At 33.8% G+C, this 23,176-nt stretch overlaps 1 protein-coding gene across 2 annotated transcripts in view; it reads right to left on the reverse strand.

The window, feature by feature from the left end:
- Positions 1–23,176, reverse strand: part of cntn3b (contactin 3b) — a 125,394-nt gene that overhangs the window by 58,719 nt on the left and 43,499 nt on the right. For both annotated transcript variants that reach the window (XR_012408172.1, XM_679004.11), the window contains exons 5-8: positions 18,190–18,285; positions 8,570–8,773; positions 5,385–5,487; positions 2,555–2,739 (exon numbers count right to left, since the gene is read on the reverse strand). Coding sequence is in view for 1 of the 2 variants with exons in the window: in XM_679004.11 (XP_684096.6) it covers positions 2,555–2,739; positions 5,385–5,487; positions 8,570–8,773; positions 18,190–18,285 (588 nt within the window). In the remaining variant the exon portion in view is untranslated. The remainder of the gene's footprint in view (positions 1–2,554; positions 2,740–5,384; positions 5,488–8,569; positions 8,774–18,189; positions 18,286–23,176) is intronic.

Below are 23,176 nucleotides of genomic sequence, written 5' to 3' on the forward strand. Positions count from 1 at the left end.
AAACAATTCTAGAGATTTTTTGGGATAACTTAATTGTTTTATGTCAAATTAACTTAAATTTGTATAAACAATTAAGTTACTTAAACTTAACAGATTTGTGTTGGGACAACATGAAGGAATTGTGTGAAACCCAGCATCTTTTTTTTGCAGTGTATATATTGATATTTTGTAGCACAACCTTATAATTTCAATTGATTTGTTGATTGATTTTATTCAATGGAAGTTCTCCAAACTGAAAGTGCAATATTAACATTGAAAAAGGGGGAATAACATACATAAAATTTGAAGAAAGAAAAAAAAAATGCAGAACGTATGTTATATATTTCATTAAGGGTACAAAGGGTAAAACATTAATAACACAACAATCCCATACATTTCAAATTAAGCTTGACTTTTCATGTAATGCCACTGTGACCTTCTACAATGAGCTGCTCGTTGCAGAAGGTCACAATCATGTGAATCATGAAATGTCATGTCTCTCAAGGACACAAGTCAAATGAGACACTAGTTATGGCATGTCCTCACTGTGAGTTATTGCACATGGCATAGCGGGGTTGTGTGCAGTTGAATGTGGCACAATGATATGGGAAAAGTGTCATAATTATGCCACTCTAGTAGTTTGCACCTGCGATAGAATCATATTAAACTTAGAGCATTTTCAAACCTGGAGATTTTTAGCCGTGTCCCAAAATCAGGATTGAAACTGTTACAAATGTTGCAATTTTGGTTCACTTTCACAAAGCAATATTTCTAAATTGAACAGAATTTGTCACATAAGCTTTGTAACAAAACAAAGTCTCATCTTTCAAATTTCGTCAATTTGATCAGGAAATTCAAACTATAAATGTTCTCTTGATGATTATTCTTTTATACATGGCACTAAATACATATCTCATTTTTCATATAGCTGCACAATGAGTGTTTTTAATTAAATGATTGGTATTTTATATCAAAAAACTAATATAATTTTGTCTCGAAAAATGTATTTACTCAAAAATTACACAAAATCTAAACTCGAGAGAAATTGGGAATTTTCAAGTTTTTTTTTTTATTTAATTTTAAAATTGATATTTTGGTGGTGTGCTTTGGGTCATTGTCCTGCTGGAAGATGAATCGTCGCCCCAGTCTGAGGTCAAGAGCACTCTGAAGCAGGTTTTTATTCAGGATGTCTCTGTACCTTGCTGCATTCATCTTTCCCTCTATCCTGACTAGTCTTCCAGTTCCTGCTGCTGGAAAACATCCCCACAGCATGATGATGGATGGTATTAGCCTGGTGATGAGTGGTGCCAGGTCTTCTCCAGACGTAGCGCCTGGCATTCACTGCAAAGTGTTCAATTTTAGTCTCATCAGACCAGATAATTTTGTTTCTTATAGCCTGAGAGTCCTTCAGATGCCTTTTGGCAAATTCCAATGGCTTTCATCTGGCCACTCTCCCATACAGGCCTGATTGGTGGATTGCAGCACAGATGGTTGTCCCTCTGTAAGGTTTTCCTCTCTCCACAGAATAATACTGGAGCTTAGACAGAGTGACCATCGGGTTATTGATCACCTCCCTGACTAAGGCCCTTCTCCTGTGATCACTCAACTTAAATGGCCAGCCAGCAATAAGAAGAGTCCTGGCGGTTCCAAACATCTTCCACTTATGTTTGCTGGAGGCCACTGTGCTCATTGAGATTTTCAGAGCAGCAGAGATTGTTTTGTAACCTTCCTCAGCCTTGTGCCTCGGCGATCCCATCTCGGAGGGCTACAGATAATTCCTTTGTCTTCATGCTTGATTTGTGCTTTGACATGCACTGTCAACCCTGGGACCTTATATAGACTGGTGTGATTGGTGTGATGGTCAGAATGTACCTGAGCTCAATTTAGAGCTTCTTAACAAAGGCTGTGAATACTTATGTACATGTGATTTTTCAGGTTTTTAATTTTTAATAAATTTGCAACAATTTTAAAAACAAAACACTTTGTCATTATGGGGTATTGTGTGTAGAATTTTGAGGAAATAAATGAGTTTAATCCATTTTGGAATAAGGCTGTTACATAAAAAATGTGGAAAAAGTGAAGCACTATGAATACTTTCTGAACGCACTGTATAATAATAAATTGATTTTGGAGAATTAAGTTCTCCTGCAGACACAAAATAAAACAAACCTGAATAAAACTGAAACATAAATCATAATGTTCTTTTTCAATAAATACATTTGTATTTCTTTAAAACACCTCCAGAATTAATAAGCATCTTGAATAAAATAACCAATAGTTCTATATAATGATTTATCACTGTGGTTTCAATGCTGTACAAGAGCCATATGGTAACATCAATCTGTAAAACAACAGTATGAACTGTCAAAAATATCTATTTATACCAATAAAAGACCTCTAGAGGCAGAAGAAATACATACATACTGTATGCAGTACACACATACCAGCAATGACATCCTGATAAAGGTGTTTGTGAATCATAAATGTATAAGATATTTGTTTTAATAAAGATTAAAAGATTGCAAAAAGAATTGTTAAATTAAAAAACACCTAAAAAAAATCAAGAATAACTCACCATGGAAAGACACCCGACCTCTTGCAGCATTTTTTCCACGACTGTTTTCAGCAATGCACTCATACGTTCCTGTGTCCTCTTGTTGAAAACTGGGAATTTCCAGAATTGCATTGGAATTCTTTAGTTTGACTTTATTTGGGAATGAAACGTCACTGGTTCTTCTCCAGCTGATCCTAGGAACTGGACTGTTTTAAACAGAACAAGGCCACAATTAGTTATCGATGTCAAACTTTTTCTTAAGTCCATATACTTTTTAATTAGTGCGTTTATTACATGGAGTCAAATCCATGACCTTGGCATAACTACTGTAGGATTTACTTTTTCTCATCCTTAGGACTTATATTCAAAGAGATGTACATTTCATCCAAGCTTTGCATTTTAATATGTGAAGATGTAGCACTTACTTTTTTTTTTGCATTTAGCAGACAGTATTATTCAAAGCTTTCAAGGTATTTAATCACTGATGCATAGGGACAAAATCAAAGACCTTGGCATTGCATAGACAATGTTCTACAGCTACACAGTCTTCTTTTTCCATTCAATCAATTACATTATCAGACATACCTTTGATGTCTAATTTTTTACTGATGTTTTTAATAATGTTAGATTTTTTTTTGCAACAAATATAATAATAAAAAGCCAATATTATAATAGTTTTCTGCTAATAAGCAAGTAGTTAGTAGTTAACCCTTTCACGTGTGAGTTTTTTTCACTCCAGCTGACTCTCCTGCATTAATTTTTTGTTATTACAATCCAATGCGTTGTAAAGTTCTCATGGCAATACGCCAAGTTTATCACTACACTGTAAACCCAAAAATTAAGGTTACTCAAACCATTTGAGGAAACCAATTGCAACAAACCGTTTAAGTTAAAAAACGAATCCAAATATTAGTACTGTGGACGTAATCCATTTGAGTAAATGAAGCAATTTGAGCACAGTAAAACCCAATAAATAGAGAATTCAAACCAACTGAGGACTGTAAAACCCAATAAGTTAAGTCAACTCAAACCATTTGTGGAAACTGATACAAACCATTTAAGTTAAAAAACAAATTTATATGAGTACTGTAAACTTACTCCATTTAAGTTGAAGTAATGAGGTTTTTAATTAACTCATTACCTTTAACACTGAGTTCAAAACTCTTTTCAAATGAGTAGAATTAACTGTCAATTTTGAGTTAACTACACTTATTTCATTTGATAAAATTGACTGTTGGGTTTTACAGTGTGTTTATATACATTATTTTGTTTCTTTTTGCCCTTTTCTGTAAATGTTGACATATGTTCCAATTAAAATGTGACATTTCTGATACTCCATTTGTAAAATATGTGATGGAACATGTAGTTTGTCTTTTAAACAGCTTAATAATGATCATATTATTTGTTATAATGGGCACCGCTGTTGTTGTTAGAAGGGGAAACAGCTGAGATTGAAAGTTAATAAGTTTTACATTTATTTATTGAATTATGCATTAATTGTATTTTATTATTGTCTACCTCAACCTAAAACCCAACCCTCACGGTAATGTAAAAATAGTATTTGTTGTACAGTGTCACAAAAATGATGCTACTGTATAATGACTTGAGCTTCCTCAGTAGTATCCCATCTAGAGTTCATCGTAGAAGTCTAGATAGGATACAGCTAAGGATTCTCAACTCTGATTAACAACTGAGGATACTCAACACCCTCAACAGTGATTTATTAATAATATAATATAATATAATATAATATAATATAATATAATATAATATAATATAATATAATATAATATAACACAATATAATATAATATAATATAATATAATATAATATAATATAATATAATATAATATAATATAATATAACACAATATAATATAATATAATATAATATAATATAATATAATATAATATAATATAATATAATATAATATAATATAATATAATATAATAATATAAACTAATATAATATAATATAGCATAACAACATATAATAATAATAAAATTATATAATAATAATAATAATAATAATAATAATAATAATAATAAATTATAAGAAAATATTATAATATAATATAATAAATGCTTTTTAAACAACCAATTAGCATTTAAAAATTATTTAAGGTAATAATATTAATATTGTACTTTTTTAATAAATAAATGCAGTCTGATAAACACAAAATACTTTTCAAATCATTTAAAACCCAACATTTTATACTTTTTAAAATTACTTTACATCTACAGTAATAAATTGCATTAAATTATAATTTTGATCAGTTCATTTATATCCTAGGAATCAATCAAATGCATGGCACTGCCATTTTCAGCATCATTCTCTAAGAGCTACAGTAGGAAGTGAAGCTCCATAATGCATGGCAAAAGAAAACCCATTTCCTCTCTTGTTTCTTTAAAGCTGAACCCCATTAAGAAATCTGAGTGTAAAAGGATCTGATTCACGTTTGAATCTGGGGTGACACACTCCCTGTATAGTGTGAAAAGCTATCATCTCCCGCTTTTTGTAAAAAAACCAGCATTACCCCCTCTCTAAAACGACAGCACTTCTGCTCTTCCTTTGAAAAGAAGCATGGAGCTCTATTTCCTCACTATTTAAGGAGTAAATCTTACGGGTCATTGCTCTCTGCAAAGCAGGCCATTTTACTGAAAAGGCCTCTGTAAAAAGCTTCCGTGACAGTCTGCAAATCGCATTAAGAATGAACTTGAAGTGCTGATCACAAATTGGGTGTATTTCATATGATGGGATAAAAATAAATGGCGCTAAGAGAGGGTGTGAACTCAGGCAACAGTTTGCGGGAGGACGCAGACAGACGCAGGTGCACAAACAGCGGACTTACTTTCCCAAGGCGAAGCATTCGAGCTTCAGCGCGGATCCTTTAGCAGCTGGAATGGTGTCGGGGAAATGAAGCTCTATTTTAGGCTCGTACTCTCCCATCGCTCCTGCCACGGGCAGACAATACACCACAGATGCATACGGCTTTGTCATTCATGATTTACGACATACAAGCTTTGTACTCCAGAAATACAAGCAAAACAACAACAAATGGCAAAACACAAAGACCTGTCAATGAGAAGGAGAGCTGAGAAGACAGTGCCAAAAATACGCAGACATGTTATTAAAGATTTATGGAACACACATAGTAAAATCAGGATCCTTCTCAAATAGTAATGCAGCTTTCTTGGAGGCATTGTCAAGAGTGCAGGTTAGGGTTCCTATAGGGCATAAATGTGCATCTAACATTTATGAATGAAGATCTCAAGAAAAATGTTGGATGATTTAATGACTTGTGAGACTAACTTTAAAACATCTGTGAGATCTGGTGTAAATGTAATGACTGTAGATGAGTAAAAACAATATGTTTTGCATATGTAACTTCAATGATTGTAAAAAAATATGCTTCATTCAGTAGTGTTTATATAATTTCTGTATTATAATACATTGTGAGCCACCTTGACGTGATGAAAATGAATCACAATAACAGTTCTGAACAAGTTGAACAAGATAAATATATTGACACAAACACAAATAAATTATTATACAATTGTATCATTATAAAATGCCCCATTTTGGCCAGAAGCAATGTATATATATATATATATATATATATATATATATATATATATATATATATATATATATATATATATATATATATGTATATATATATATTCATTTATTCATTTTCTTGTCAGCTTAGTCCCTTTATTAATCCGGGGTCGCCACAGCGGAATGAACTGCCAACTTATCCAGCAAGTTTTTACGCAGCGGATGCCCTTTCAGCCGCAACCCATCTTTGGGAAACATCCACACACACATTTACACACACACTCATACACTACGGACAATTTAGCCTAGCCAGTTCACCTGTACCACATGTCTTTGGACTGTGGGGGAAACCGGAGCACCCGGAGGAAACCCACGCAAAGGCAGGGAGAACATGCAATTTCCACACAGAAACGCCAACTGAGCCGAGGTTCAAACCAGCAACCTTCTTGCTGTGAGGCGACAGCACTACCTACTGCGCCACTGCCTCGCCATATATATATATATATATATATATATATATATATATATATATATATATATATATATATATATATATATATATATATATATATATATATATATATATTTTTTTTTTTTTTTAAGCCTACACTTTTGCGTGCCTCTCTTTAATGCAAATAAGTTGTTGTCCACTGTCCATTTTCTAGAAGAGGGCAGTGCCTTTAGGGCATGTGTCCATCATCCTTTTTTTGTGCAGCTAAAACCACCAGTGCTTTTCCAAAAATTATCAGCTGTAAGCACTTCTCCAACTGTTGGACAATTTCAAAAACACTGAGCAGTCAGCACTTTGCGTTAAACGCATGATCAGTGCCTCGCCACACTGGTGGCATTCCAGCCTTATCTAAAGAGGAAACATAACTATTATAAATTTTATCAGTTTAGTAACTAATTCGTACACATTTGTATGAGTTCAGTTGTACAAAAATGTACAATTTAAAAAAGGAGGTGTGGCACCAAACCCCACCCCTAAACGCAACCATCATTGGGGGATTAGCAAACTGTACTAAATTGTACAAATAAGCTTATACAAATTCATAAGCCACTAAACCAAAGTTACAAATTGCCATGAGATTGTGTTCGGTATTCTACAAAATGTAGTCTACTGACAACATTGGGTATGTTGTGCCACAACATATCTTAGTTCCGATGCCAATTAAACACACCTGAACCAGCTTATCAAGCTCTTACTAGGTTCGCTAGAAACGTCCAGGAAGGTGTGTTGAAGGAAGTTGGAGCTATACAATGCAGGACACTGGCCCCCTCAGGACCGAGTTTCGACAACTCAGGGTTAGAGAGTTGGACTTGTGATCCAAAGGTTGCAGGTTGGAGTCATGGTACCAACAGGGATTGTTGATAAGGAGAGTCAATAAATATCCACCGCAATACCACCGCTGAGTTGATTCCCTTGAGCAAGGCACTGAACCCCCATCTGCTCCCTAAGTGTGTGCTAAAGAATGTAAGTTGCTTAGAATAAAAAAGCATCTGCTGCACGCATAAATGTAAATGTAACAAAAATATAAAAATACTCAGTTTGAAAAAAAAAAAAAAAAACCTTTGTTGTACATACACCCTTCAAGAATGTTCAAAGTGCCTTGATTACTCTAGCAACAACAAACAAAACATCTACATGCATTTTAAAATCTTGTCAGTTTAAACTCTTGATCTGTCCAGGAGCTACTGGAACTATTACAGTTGTTGTGTGGAGCACTAAACAGACACCAAACAACCTCCAAATATTTATTATATTAACAGATACAGTCTGGTGACTGAATTTGCAGTCAGGGGTCCCCAAACTCAGTCCTAGAGGGCCAGTGTCTTGCAAAGTTTAGTTTCAACCGCAATCAGACACTCCTGGCCTAGCTACTCAAGCTCTTACTAAGCTTTCTAAAAACGTCTGTGCAGCTGTGTTGAGGCAAGTTGGAGCTAAAATCTCTAGGACACCAGCCCTCCAGGACCAAGTTTGGACACCCCTGACTTGGGTCAAATGCATCCCTGATGTGATTGCATTCTGTCAAATGGTAAAGGAATAACATGTTAAGGACCAATACGCAAAACATTGGTTTTGATAAATACTTTCACAATTATATGACCCAATATTACATGACTTGAAAAAAATCCTGACTTGAAATGTCTGGAAGAGCCTTTTAAAATATTCCAGAGATATTCCATGATCACCCATGGGAGTCCTTAATATGAATTGCTAGTGTTAGATGATCAATTGTTAATGGAAAAAACTGCCAATCAATGAATCCAATCAATGACACTTTCGCAGCAAATATGCAAATGGCAACAACCCTGGGTTCTAGAATGTTTAAAGTGAAATGAAAGCCCTTAATTAGCCGTTAATTCTGTATAAATTATTATGAAACACTGTTTACACAAGGTGTAGAATGACTGTGAAAAGCCCTTTGATGTTAACAGACAGACAGTGTGTGATTTTTGAAACACCTTTCTTACCATCGTTTCTTAGAACCAACGGTGTCGGCGAACTGAACACCCTCTCCTTGGTAATAGTGTTGTTAACCACACAGGTGTAATTCCCGACGTCGGACGGTTCCACTTTTGCTATGTAGAGATTCCCCGTTTCTTGAGATACAAATCGCCGGCTGTCTTGCTGGACGAAGTGAGGGTACTCATTGAAGACCCAGGTGAACGTGAGCTCTAGAAAGATGTCAATAAAAGAGTGTTAGATCCTGACACAGACATTTATGCTTTCAGAAAGGCGTTGAGTCACTTTTCTCGGTAAACTATAATCTTGTTTTGAAAGCGGTGTACAAAGTGTCTGCATTACACCACTCGCTTTGCCTCGAGCTGACCTCCTTAGGGCAGGTGAGGCTCGGTAAACAGAGAGACTCGTCTTTTGTGAGGCGGCAGGAAAGGGAGCGAAACAAACTAGATTAAAGCGCCTCACTGGCACTCTTATGACACATGCCCTGTCCGGCTTCACCATGGCTAGGGACGAAGGCTTCTCTGCTGACATCATTCATGCATGGCTGCCTCTTACTGGAAAGGGCTGAACCAGAGACGACCGAAGGCCCTGCCACAGTGCATTAGCGTGGCATATAAGGGACACTGAAAAGGGGGAAGGGAACCCGAAAGAGTGGCTTGGGTACATGATGCAATTGTTGGAAAGCTATAAAAGAGATGACTGCCACTCAAAAAGTGTCCCCCGGAACAGTGGTGCCCATCAGATGCGGAAGCACACTGGCAGGTTGGTTGTTGTGAAGTTAAAATCTTTTTTTTTTTTTTTTTTGGTAGGGTTGGCACAGGAATTCCTGCATCAGAGTTGTGATTGGTTAATAAGAAGGGCTAGCTCTTATCAAATGCACTATCTGACAAATGTATTGTCGCCAATCCAAGTTTTAGGAACATCAAATAATAACTTGACTTCTAGTTGATTATTTGGTATCAGAAGTGGCTTATGTGAAAGGCAAAGACCTCTAGATTACGCTTGTTTTACCAAAATAAAATATGATCATGTCTTGATTTTTAATTATTTTATTAGGACAGTAAGGTCTGACTTAGCTCAGACAAAAGTCTTGTCAACAGAAATAATGTACAGTACAGAATATAAAGAAAAATAAGAAAATAAATCAATCAATCAATCAATAAATCACCAAGAAAATAAATCATGGTGCAGTGGAAAAAGAATTATTATTGTGTATGACTCCCATAAGCTTGGAGGACTGCATCCAAACATCTCTGCAATGACGCAAATAACTTCATAATAAAGTCATCTAGAATGACAAAGAAAGCATTCTTGCAGGACTCCCAGAGTTCATCAAGATTTTTTGGATTCATCTTCAATGCCTCCTCCATCTTATCCCAGACATGCTCAATAATGTTCATGTCTGGTGAGTGGGCTGGCCAATCCGGGAGCAACTTAACCTTTAACTAAATCATTTGCTTTGATGTAAAGGCTGAAGTATGAGAAGCGCTATCCTGCTGAAGATGTTGCCCTCTCCTGTGGTTTGTAATGTAATGGGCAGCACAAATGTCTTGATATCCCATGCTGTTGATGTTGTCATCCACTCTGCAGATCTCTCGTATGCCCCCGTACTAAATGTAACCCCCAAACCATAATTTTTCCTTTACTGAACTTGACTGATTTCTGTGAGAATCTTGGATCCATGTGAGTTCGTAAAACATAGGTCTTCTGCAGTAGTTGTGATGATACAGATTCAACAAATGATTCATCTAAAAAATCGACCTTCTGCCACTTTTCCAAATGATCAACTAGAAGTCAAGTTATTATTTGTTGCTCTTAAAACTGGGATCGACGACAGGACTTTTGTTAGGTAGTGTAAATGTTGAGAGGATTGATAAAGACATGGATATTTATTGACAGAAATTTACATTTCTGAAGTGATATTTTACAGACAAAGGATTTTGTTTCACAGTATACTATAATATTTTTTTCTTCTGAAAAAAGTCTTATTTTATTTTATTTTGTTATATATTATTATTAGTTATATATTTATAATTTTTAAGATCAATATTATTAGCCGCCTTATGCAATATATATATATATATATATATATATATATATATATATATATATATATATATATATATATATATATATATATATATATATATATATATATATATATATATATATATATATATTCTCAATTTAGATTCTACAGAGTAAACCATTGTTATACAATGATTTGCTTAATTACCCTAACTTGCCTAATTAACCTAATGGACCTAGTAAAGCCTTTAAATTGCACTTTAAGTTGAATACTAGTATCCTGAAAAATATTGAGTGAAATACTGTCATCATGGTTAAAATAAAAGAAATCCGTTATTAGAAAGTAGTTATTAGAACTAATATGTTTAGAAATGTGTTGATGAAAAAAAAAAAAAAATATATATATATATATATATATATATATATATATATATATATATATATATATATATATATATATATATATTTATTTATTTTTTTTTTTTTCGTTAAACAGAATTTGGGAGAAAAAAAATTTAGGGGGGCTAATAATTCAGGAGGACTAATAATTCTGACTTCAACTTTATAGGATTTAGACTACTGTATAGGTAATTGTGGCAGCTTTAGTTTACATGATATATCCTTTGAAATGTTATATATTAGAGCCATCGATGCTCGGTTTAGGGTTTTCAAGTAAGTGAGAGGTAATGAAAACACCAGAAAAATGGTCAATGGCTGAAAAATAATTATAAACAAGGTCAAAATCAGGAGATGCTTGCACTAAAGCTTAAAATGTACAACTATTCATTCTTGTCATGCCGTATGTCTGTGTCCTTGACTGAAAATATTTAACAGCAAAAAAAGGCATTCCTTGTTACTACATGTTTGCTTGTCAGTTCATAAACAAATAAGTTACATGGTATAACAATAAACTTGGTAATCATTTTTAATGTTTAAATTTGACTAAGTCTGCCTTTATTTGACAAAAATACTCTGTAAACAGTACACAAATTGGGTAAAACACAACAGAAATGTGGGTTAAAAAAACACAAATTTGGGTAAAATACAGAGAAACCCAACCCTAGGAGAAAAAAAAAAGTTGGATCAAGAATTTAATAATAAAATGTTCCCACACACAAAAAATGATTATATATTTTATGTTTTTAAAACATCCCAAAAACTAATTTATTCAAAATAGAACATATTTTAACTGTCACATTTGATTATTTTATTGCATCTAACAACCAATCCAAGTTTTTAATGCACTGATATCGTGCCATTTTCGTTAGCAGATGTGAGGAAAACAGTTTGATCAGACAATATTTTTAAACAGATTTTATTGCCCTGGAAAAAAATGCCTTTTGAATAATACTTGTGTAGAACAATATGGCTTCCTCCAATATGATAAAACAGGTTGGTAATAATACCCAGTTTGTTTTTTCTTGAGTTCAGCAATCTCAATAGACAGCTAAATCATGGGAACTTTGATAACTAGTCATTTTGATCTAGCAGGAAGCTGCAAATGTGGAGCAGAGGAACTTGCTTTAAAAATGTTTGATCGTGTGCTTTTTTTTTTTTTTTTTCCAAAATGAACACATTCGCCATAGCTCTGGGAGGAGAACAGCTTAGATGTTTCAAATATGTCTAGTGTAAAATAATATAGCTTCTTCCACGATGATAAAACAGGTTGGTAATAATAGCCTTTTTTTCTTTTGAGTTCAATACACAGCCTAAATCTAAACAGATAAAGAGCAATATTGTAATACGTCAAGTTATGAAACTTTTATAATGTAATCAGTTGGAAATATGCAAAGCTTAGCATTCTTGTTTGCATTTTGCTGTAATAAACAATTGATTACCTGCTCTGCACAGAAAATTCATTCATCTAAAAAAAAAAACAACAACAACAACAACAACACATATCTCACTAATTGGATTGAGACTTCAGTTTCAGGTCTTTATTTCCATTTGCCTTCAGATGCTGGTTTGATTGAAAAGAAAGTGATCCAAATGAGATAACAAATTGAAGCCAAACAAAAGATGGCTAGATCTATAGTAAACAAGTTTCTTTAGAAAGCCTATTGCTATCCAGCATGCTTACTCCCAGTAAAATGACCATCAGTGATTCAGAAATGGGTCTGCTTCACAACAAAAGTGCCTTGATTGAATTTCTGCCTTTGCCCAGTGCTATTAAATGATTTATTTCGCACTTTCTAGTCATCTTTAGCCTACATTTTCAATCACTTGTGACATTAAAGCCAAACATTAGAGCATTCTCATATGAAACACCCTTCTTCTGGATTCTCTAATTGAGCAAACGCTTAATTACAGATTTATCTCGGGAAACTATAATTGCCCAGCCCATGAAACAAATTCACATCTTCTAATTTCTGACATCTCATTTGTCGCAGTAATAGTCACAACCTCTAATTGATATTGATGTCTCTCACTGCTTGGTTCTTGTTTGCACTTGGGGTCTAATGACTTCTGTCCAATTACGGCTGCTTGAATTACAAGCTCTTTCTTGTCTAAGGATAGACACATATAGAGGCACAGTTTACGTGAAAACATGCATTCTGGCTACTGCTGTGTGACAGAATTGGTGTGCGAGTTTCTGCTGGTCCTTATCACACTTCTCATATAGTACATGCTTAGAAATACTGTACACTGTAATACAATTTTTTTTTTTTTTTCTAAGAGGATGATTTTGTTGTTACAATTGTTCACAACAGTAAATCTAAGAAAAGTTTCATATAATTTCTCAGTTATGAAGAAACAACAAAAATGGTTTTATGTTTTTCAGTTGGTTGAAAGCAGGCAATTTATGGTTTTAAAAGCAAGTACATGTGTGTGTAGGCAGCACTTCACAGATTCTGACTACGTTTTTATTCAGGTCGAATGTGAACTGCTGTTTGCAACCTGTTTTACTCCCATAAATTGAATGCTTTCAGTGCAATTATACTGGATATTTATTCAACTGAAATGATGGTAAAAAAGTGTGTCAGTAATATACCTCAGCCAAGGGTGCATTTCCCAAAACCATCATTAGCCAACTAAGGTCTCAAGTTCCATTGTAACAAAGTTTGTTGATTTGCCGTTTCCCAAATCAGTCGCTCCAGCAAGCATTCGCAAACTGCGTCGCAAACTTGAGCACTCGCAACTACATCTCTGGAGCTGTAGTTACATAATTCCTGGCTGTGTTCTATCCCACTTATCCCCCCTATGCCCTATTCATTTAAGAAATTCTAACATTCAAAGTTGGAATTATGAAAAGTAAAAAAGCATTAAGGTCATTTCTCTTAGGTGTAATTTGCTTTCAAACAATTTTTACAGTTCAGTTTAAGCGATCTTCATGTTTACTATTGTGCTCCCTTCGCAGTGCACTTTGAAAACATTGATGTCATTTTGAACACAGCCTCATGGCGAAAGCTATAGGTGACCTAATATTTAAAAGCGGAATTTATGTTATTTATGTTATGTTATGTTTATCTTCAAAGCTTGTAAAAACAAAAAGCATACAGTAATTATTTTATTACATAGTGGGTTATTTACTGTACTGTATATGACAGGGGCCTACTGGTTAGAAATTTCTGCTCTGGTTTACAAGTGTCAAATTGTAAAAGTAGACTTAAAAAAAAACAAAAAACAATCCTACTTAATAATAATAATAATAATAATAATAATAATAATAATAATAATAATAATAATAATAATAATAATAATAATAATAATAATAATACTCATCATCATCATCATCATCATCATCATCATTAGTATTAATATTATTATTAAAGTATGATTTTTTTCATTTCTAATAAATAATAAACTTCATTTTGTAATAAATAGCCTTATTATTTATTTATTCATATGATATGTGATATCATACACCCTGTTTAGAGCATCATTATGGGAGTTTTATGTTATAACTAACATGGTTCAAGCGATGGATCTGCGACAGAGAAACTACGCGTTCTGGGAAACCCTCGTCAATACATCGTTCTTTTCCTAAAAGATGCATCCTACTATGATAGTTCAGCCGGGAGTTACGTCGTTGTTTGGGAAATGCACCCCTGGTTGGCTGTTCTTCCATCAGGCCATAGCTGGTTTAGCAGGCTGGTTTTAGATGGGTTGGCCACTTTAGATTTGTTGAATTGAAATTGAAAATGAATGCAGTAAAATAATTTTTAGTAAAACTAAATAAAAAGTGATATGTAAATATTTAATAAAAACAATAAAAGGTAAGAAAATGATTAAGACCTAAGCTAACACTTTACTTGAATGCAATATGCATATAATATAATATATATAATAATATTTTAAGAATATGAAATCAATTTTATGCATGCTTATGACTAATGATGACATGCTTATAAACAGCAACATTTTTTTCAGTAAGTAATCAAATGAATTACTGTTTCCCGAGTTACAACGCCTTTATCGTTACTGACAATCAAATGTGCATTTCTGTAATAGAGAACACTGAAGCATTTTTTTAATATGAGCAGCGTCTCTCTAAGTCATAAGACCTCTCTTTCTCTGTGGTGGGTGTGTGTGCGTGTGTTCAGGGCTGGGGTAGGACACATAACCAACCAGTGATGATGATTGGTGTGAACATGATGTAACTAAGAGTAGGGTGGGTGGTCACACAAGCACATTCACAGTCAGTCACACACAACTACCGGGAGTCAGAACGATGGCAAATCCAACAAGTTCAAAGGTAACCTTTGCAAACTGGAAATATGCACACTATTTTTCCCTCGTTGAGGTGAAAGGCAAGAATGTTCATGTATCGTGCAATTTTTGCACAGGAAAAAAAGAGTCTTTCTGTGTCAATGGCAAGTCATTTTAATTAAACAAAGCACCTCACGGCATCACATGCCACCACAAAAATTAGTGGCTACGCAGGTGATCACGTGAGTTCTGCTACAAAAAGAAGAGACGAAGCCAGAACGTCAAAGCAAATATAACTTCATATAACTCAGACAGAATTGAACAAAATGATATCTAGATAAAAAGTTGATGACATGCTGTTGTTGTCTCTCACATTGTCTCACAACAGCATTAAAACAGTGTAAATTAGTGTACACTGTTTTATATTTGTTATTGTCACAATAGTTACTTTCCCTGGTAATTAGTTACTTTTATAATAATGTAACTCAGTTACTAACTTCAAAACTATGTGTGAGAAGTAGTACCTATAACTAATGACTTTTTTAAAGGAACCTGTCCAACACTGCTTATGACAACTGTCATTAAGTGTTAGTAGCTCAGTTATGCCAATTTAAATGCAAGGAAGACGTTGTTTGAGATGTCTTTGTTATGGCAACTTGTCATAACCTGTTTTTGTCTTGAAAAAATTGACCTTCTCAAGACAACAAAGCTTGTCATAAATCTCTCATAAACATATGTATCATAAGGCCATTATAATTGTGTCCTAAACGTTTTTCTGATCACGTTTTTAGTGGAACAAAGTGAATTTGTCAATGAAATTTATCATTAACTGTGTCAAAACTACGTATATAAAATATATTTTTAAATATTAACACCATCATATTTAATCAGCATCGTCATTAAAATTGAATGATTTTAATGACATTTTCATGGCAAATAAAATGTGAACCACTGTATTTATATCTTAATTACACTATTGTGAAAGTCATAAAACAATTATAATGCTCGTATTAAATTGTCTTGATAATAAGTCATGATGTATTTGGTTATGTCACATTGTCATAATGAAGACATCTAAAACAATATGTCACCTTTGCTTTCAAAATGATCTAACTGAACAAATGAAGCTTAATGGAAGTTGTTACCTGTATAAGCAAGCATAGAATCTCATTCTTATTCATAACGGATAATGATGATTATAAAGGTGTCACTAACACCCCCTTCAAATAGTGTTACAAACCTAATTTAATATTCACACCAATATATAATATAATATTATAATACAGGGGCGGATTTAGTGATTTTGGAGCCCTAATCAATCCCAGCCATGGGGCCCATGAAATGAGCCCTTTCCACTTTTATTTAATTGTTGTTTATATTGCTCTATTATTTATGTAATCTTTTCCATGCAATCTCTACATTGTAAATGAATAGTTTTTATAAAATTAATTTATAACTAAAAATAATAAATATATATTTTTAATACATTTAAATGTTGGACTGCTCCATTATGGATATTTTCTTTTGTATTATAATTATTATTATTACATAACATTACAGTATTTTAATTATATTATATTTGATGGTAGATTAAATAATATTTAATTTCATTAAATTTGTATCTGTAACTCTTACCATACAAAATATGAGAGGGTGCTCGCTGCAGAGCCATTTGAGGAGAGGTGAGCTCCAGAGAGGGGGAGCATGAGCTGTCGCTCCTCCTCCTGTAAGCTGTTTTAATGCGTACACCAACCCCACCCCTAACCCTACCCCCAGTGACATCACTCGTAGAAGAAGTGCAAAAAAGGTGGAGCTCAAGCTTAAGTTCCCCCTCTCTGGAGCTCACCTCTCCTCAAATGGATCTGCAGCGAGCACCACTTGGAAAATATTGCAGAAAGCGATAATAAATTTAGATATTTATTGGGGGCCCCCAGTTTTCCTGAAGCCCTAAGCAGCTGCTTACCTCGCTTATTTATTTAATCTGCCCCGTTGTGTGTATGTATATACAGTTAAAGTCAGAATTATTAGCCCCCCTTTGAAACTCTTTTCTTTTTTTTTTATATTTCCCAAATTATGTTTAAGAGGGCAACAAAACTTTCACAGTATGTCTGATAATATTTTTTCCTCTGAAGAAAGTCTTATTTGTTTTATTTCGGCTAGAATAAAAGCAGTTATAATTTTTTTAAACACAATCTTAAGGACAAAATTATTAGCCCCTTTAAGCAATTTTTTTTTCGATAGTCTACAGAACAAACCATTGTTATACAGTAACTTGCCTAATTACCCTAACCTTTACCCAAATTGCCTAGTTAAACCTTTAAGTCTCACTTTAAGCTGAATAGAAGTTTCTTGAAAAATATCTAGTCTAATCTTATTTACTGTCATCATGACAAAGATAAAATAAATCAGTTATTAGAAACGAGTTATAAAAACTATTATGTTTAGAAATGTGTCGAAAAAATATTCCCTCCGTTAAAACAGAAATTGTGGAAAAAAATAAACGGGGGCTAATAATTCTGAGTTCAACTGTGTATCTGTATATATATATATATATATATATATATATATATATATATATATATATATATATATATATATATATATATATATATATATATATATGTATATATATATATATATATATGTATATATATATATATATATATATATATATATATATATATATATATATATATATATATATATATATATATATATATATATATATCATAAAACATAACCTAACTGAAAAATAAAAGTATAAACTACAATAAATAGTGCTAAAATAACCCTGAAGCATAATTAAAAGGAAAAGCAGTGCCATTGCAGAGGCAGAGCATTTTGATGAAACATTATGAAGACAAATGTTTTCCTCTGACTAACCAATGAATCACTCGCAATAAGACAAATTGTTCAAAACCCTTTAAATAGTGAAGCCCACACGACTTACCTCCAGAATGTAAAGGTGTGCCGCATAACAATACAACACCTTGGCCTTCCCTCACATTGACAGCACTTCTCGTCTGCGTTTTGAAGTTTTCCAGATCTGTAACAGATTAATTATGAAATGGATTTCTATGAGGCAATTATTTGGCAAGCATAATGTCATTTCAGAGGAAAAACAAACTCATTTTGAAGCAGTAAATATTTGAGAAAGCTTAAAGAAATGTCTAAAACACAGAGTGGGTGTCTAACAAAGAAATGCTATACGGAAAAAAAAGGGATGCTAACATCGCCTCCACCTACCAGCAGTAAACCGCATCATTACCAGAGATATCTTAATCTCACCCACTGAGCCTGTAGCCTCCCTGTCAATACATGTCCACACGATTCATCCTCACAAATTAACAGGAGGAGAGGAAGTTGGCAGTCGGCTCGCATACCTGGCATGATAAAAACCTTCTCCTTGTTTCGTGACAGAGAAGGCCTTCAGTAACTGTGGCCTGCTGTGCCAATTCCACACCCTTAAGCAAACAAGCCAAGAGCCCACCACTAACAATATAGAGTCAATGTGACCGATAAGACAAATTACAGAGCCGGGGAAACGAAAGAAGCAGAAGAAAACATCAGGATTAGAGAGAGATGGTGGAAAACAGTGGGAAAGATTAATGAGAGATTCCCCGCTGACCGAAAAGAAAGTCCCACACAGGCGGGTCATACTGAGCCGTGGTGGAAGTGGAAAGAGAAGGACTTGCTTGGCTCACAGTAACAGGATGAATGGCTTAAGAGCCAGAGCTGCAGAGCCACGGATGCTGATTTATGGTCTTTTGTGTTTAAATCTATAGGGTTGGACTCGTGTAAAGCATGCAGGCTGTGTGGTAGGACTTCGCAGCGAATGGTTGTCTTCATTAATGGAAGATATTCATGTCTGTGCATGAAGGTCGCAGTGTGGAGTGTTAATGGGTTCATTTACATAACTCCTGTTGATTCTTTCTGCGGATGAGATGATCCAACTTCCAGGTTCTGTACATCAAACACTTGATACTCGCCGTTTTTTTTTCATCATGAAAAGCGTGTACTTCAATTAAAAACTCAATTAATATAAATTGGAAACATTAAACTAAAATGAGTGGCTCAGAAAATAAATAGTAGAAGAAAATTTGAAAATCTAAATTATTAAGCAGTTTTTTTATATTGAATGTAATAGAAAATTTCCATTATGAGATTAATTTATCAAATGGAAATGATTTTAGGTTGTTGAGATGTTCTGAGCATGGACATCTCTAGACCCCATTTACTGGGGCACAGTGTTCCAGTAAATGCTTTGAGATACAATTTACTTTATATGTAAGTGTATTTATTAAGAGTGGTAATCCCAGAGTTAAGATGTTATTCTTGTTATCTGCAACCAAACCAACACTAGTGAAAGTAATGTAGTTTAATTAAACTGCAAACTGAGCATGTGCACAAAAAAAAATAATCATACCTGCGCACCTCTTGTTCCTGCTTGATGTGAAACTGGTGTAACAGTCTTTTATGCAGATGTGCTGGCACGCAGTGAGTTTTGCAAGACGACAAAACATAGTTTAAATAATATAATGGTTATCTTTTTTAAACTAAGTATGTCTCCACATAGATTTGTTTGCATGAAGCAAAAAGGAGAGATGATGAGTCAAGGAGGTAAATCTAAATAAACCTAATTCTCAGCTATGAGTTGGCTCTAAGACAATATGAAACAGATAATTCTATAAAACATGTTTTTTTGTGTTCTATAGAATTTCATTCTAATAAAATTTAAATTCATGCAAAATATTTCTTGTCTTAGCATCACTCCATTTGTGTCTTAAGATGGTTTTCAAGTTAGATTTAAGATTAATTTCTGTTATCTGCAGTATTTAGAATAATAATTGTTTTATATCAATATTACTGTTATTTATTTATAAATTTCATCATATATATATATAAAATTATATTTTATTTTTTCAAAGGAGGAGCTGTGCCCCAGTAAAGCTTTGTCTAGCAACACCCCTGGTTCTAAGTAGTACTATATCGTTACTAAGTAAAGTGGTGTATTATGCTATGATACTATAGGCATATTTATTTATTTTCACTCTCCAGTGCTGTTTTAATGCAATTTTACTGTAAAAATATTGCTGCTTTAAATGTTTAGACTTTTCTAGTCATCTTCACTTAAATTAGTCATAATGACTAAAAATAAAATAACTTTGTATAACTTAAAAAAAAAACTGATTAACTTCTTAAAATAAGTTAAAGCAACATAATTATTTGTTGTCTTCACTTTTAGTCATGGCGTTTTTGTAGTGTTTGACTATGACTACACTGTAATTTGTACAGTAGTTACTACAGTTTCAATACAAATTATTAATATATTTTTATTTCCATTTAAAATTGTAATAACATATTAGTAATTTTGCTGTTTTTGATATTTTATACACATTTTTGAAACATGATTTTTTTTCTCCAAAACTTGACTCCAACTTATTTATCATATAATTTTATAGATTATAATATTGGCTGAATGTATACTAGTCCAGTTAGTCAAAATTAGCCATTCTGAATGTTAACTGGATTTGAAAATAACCTTAGGTTTACCATCTTTGAAGCTCAAGGCAGAACATTAGTTTAATGTGTAGATTTGTGCTATATTTACATACACTCACCGGCCACTTTGTTAGGTACACATTAGGCTGTGGCGTTGACGCAATGCTAATTGGTACCATGCTTTTATGTTGTTGACGCCAAATTCTGACTCTACCGTCCAAATGTCGCAGCACAAATCAAGACTTATTAGAGCAAGCAACGCTTTCCCAATCTTCTATTGTACAATTTTGGTGAGCCTGTGCTTGTAGCCTCAGTTTAGTTTAGTTTAGTTTAAAATGGTCGTGCCCAACTGAGTCTGGTTCTCTCAAGGTTTTTTTTTCTTCACTCCCATCAGGTAAAGTTTTTTTTTTTCCCTCTCCGCTGTCGCCACTGCCTCGCATGGTTCAGGATTGGTAGAGCTACGCATCGATGAATTGGCTCTTCAGTGTTTGAACTCTCAGTAATGAATAAATCACACTGAACTGAGCTAAACTGAACTGAACTGAACTTAAACACTAAAACCTGAACCACACTGTTCCAGTTACTGTGACCATTTATGTGAAGCTGCTTTGATACAATCTACATAGTAAAAGCACTATACAAATAAAGCTGAATTGAATTGAATTGAATTTAGTTTAGTTTAGTTTAAACTTTATTGTCCGTTCTGCTTGACACAGAAAGGAAATTTTTCTTCAACACTGGATTTAGGACAACAATTACAAACATACAACAACGACACAATAACACTTATCAACACAACAACATAAGTTAAAAGTTTAAAAACCAAATTAGCCCCATACACAATACTGCAAATTATACTTGGTAACCACCTCATTCACTACAAACATTGATCCGGTTTAGAACAACAACTGCCATTGGGATAAATGACTTTTTATAGGCATTTCTTCGTGCTTTAGGAATTCTAAACCTGCGTCCTGATGGTAGCAATTCAAATGCTGAGTGAAGGGGGTGTGTATTATCTTTAAAAATCACAACTGCTCTTTTTTCCATAAAAGAGTCAAATAAAATCTGCAATGAATGCTGTTTGTGACCAGTTATCTTATTTGCCTGATTGATAATTTGCGCTAATTTCTTTTTCTGTTTAAGTGTTGTGTTACCAAACCATGAAACAATATTATATGTGAGAACACTCTCTATAAGTGATCTATATGCCAAGTTTAAAGTCTGTGTACTAACATTAAAACTTCTCAATTTGCGGAGGAGATAGAGGCGCTGACTTGCTTTCTTATAAACCGCCTCTACATTACTATTAAAATTCAATTTATTGTCAATAATTGTGCCTAAATACTTGAAATTTGAAACCTGCTCTACTATTTGTCCGTCTATGGTGACTGGTTTAAAGAGTCCAGTATCTACTCTTCTTGTTTTACTCCCCAGACATAACTCTTTTGTTTTCCCAATATTTAGGTTTAATAAACTTTTGCCAAACCAATCTATAATACTATCAATATATCTAAAATATAAAGAGCTATTCATTTCTTCCTGACTGGAAACCAATGCCAGATCATCAGCATTTTTTATGAGTGTGAGATTGTCATCAATATTGCACTGCAGTTCATTAATATATATAGAAAATAAAAGAGGTGATAGTACACATCCCTGAGGTACCCCTATATTTAAAACAGAGCAGTCAGACATAGCATGATTAACACAGACACGTTGTGGTCGGTTTTTTAAAAACTCTCTGATCCATATAATCAACCAGTTACTTACTCCTAAATTATAAAGACGTTCTAAAAGAAGATTAGGTTGAACAGTATTAAAAGCAGCTGAGAAATCCATAAAAAGTATTCTAACATACGTATTTGGCCTATCTAGATGATGTTGAACTTTGTTCAAAAGAGTAAGAGAGGCATCCACAGTGCTCCTGTTGGCCCTATAAGCAAACTGTTCTTAGTTGACAGGAGTGGCACCCGATGTGGTCTTCAGCCGCTGTAGCCCATCCGCCTTAAGGTTTGACCTGTTGTGCATTCAGAGATGCTCTTCTGCATACCTCGGTTGTAACGAGTGGTAATTAAAGTTACTGTTGCCTTTCTATCAACTCAAACCAGTCTGGCCATTCTCCTCTGACCTCTGGCATCAACAAGGCATTTGTGCCCATAGAACTGCTCACTAGAAATTTTCTTTTTTTCGGACCATTCTCTGACCATTCAAGAAATGGTTGTGTGTGAAAATTCCAGTAGTTCAGCAGTTTCTAAAATACTCAGACCAACCTGTCTGGCACCAACAACCACGCCACGTACAAAGTCACTTTAATCATCTTTCTACCCCATTCTGATGCTCTGTTTGAACTGCAGCACATCATCTTAACCATGTCTACATGCCTGATTAATGCAATAAAATAAGGCCATGTGATTGGCTGATTAGAAATTTGC

Source organism: Danio rerio, chromosome 6 (genome assembly GCF_049306965.1).
Source record: "Danio rerio strain Tuebingen ecotype United States chromosome 6, GRCz12tu, whole genome shotgun sequence".
NCBI classification, from domain to species: Eukaryota; Metazoa; Chordata; class Actinopteri; order Cypriniformes; family Danionidae; genus Danio; species Danio rerio.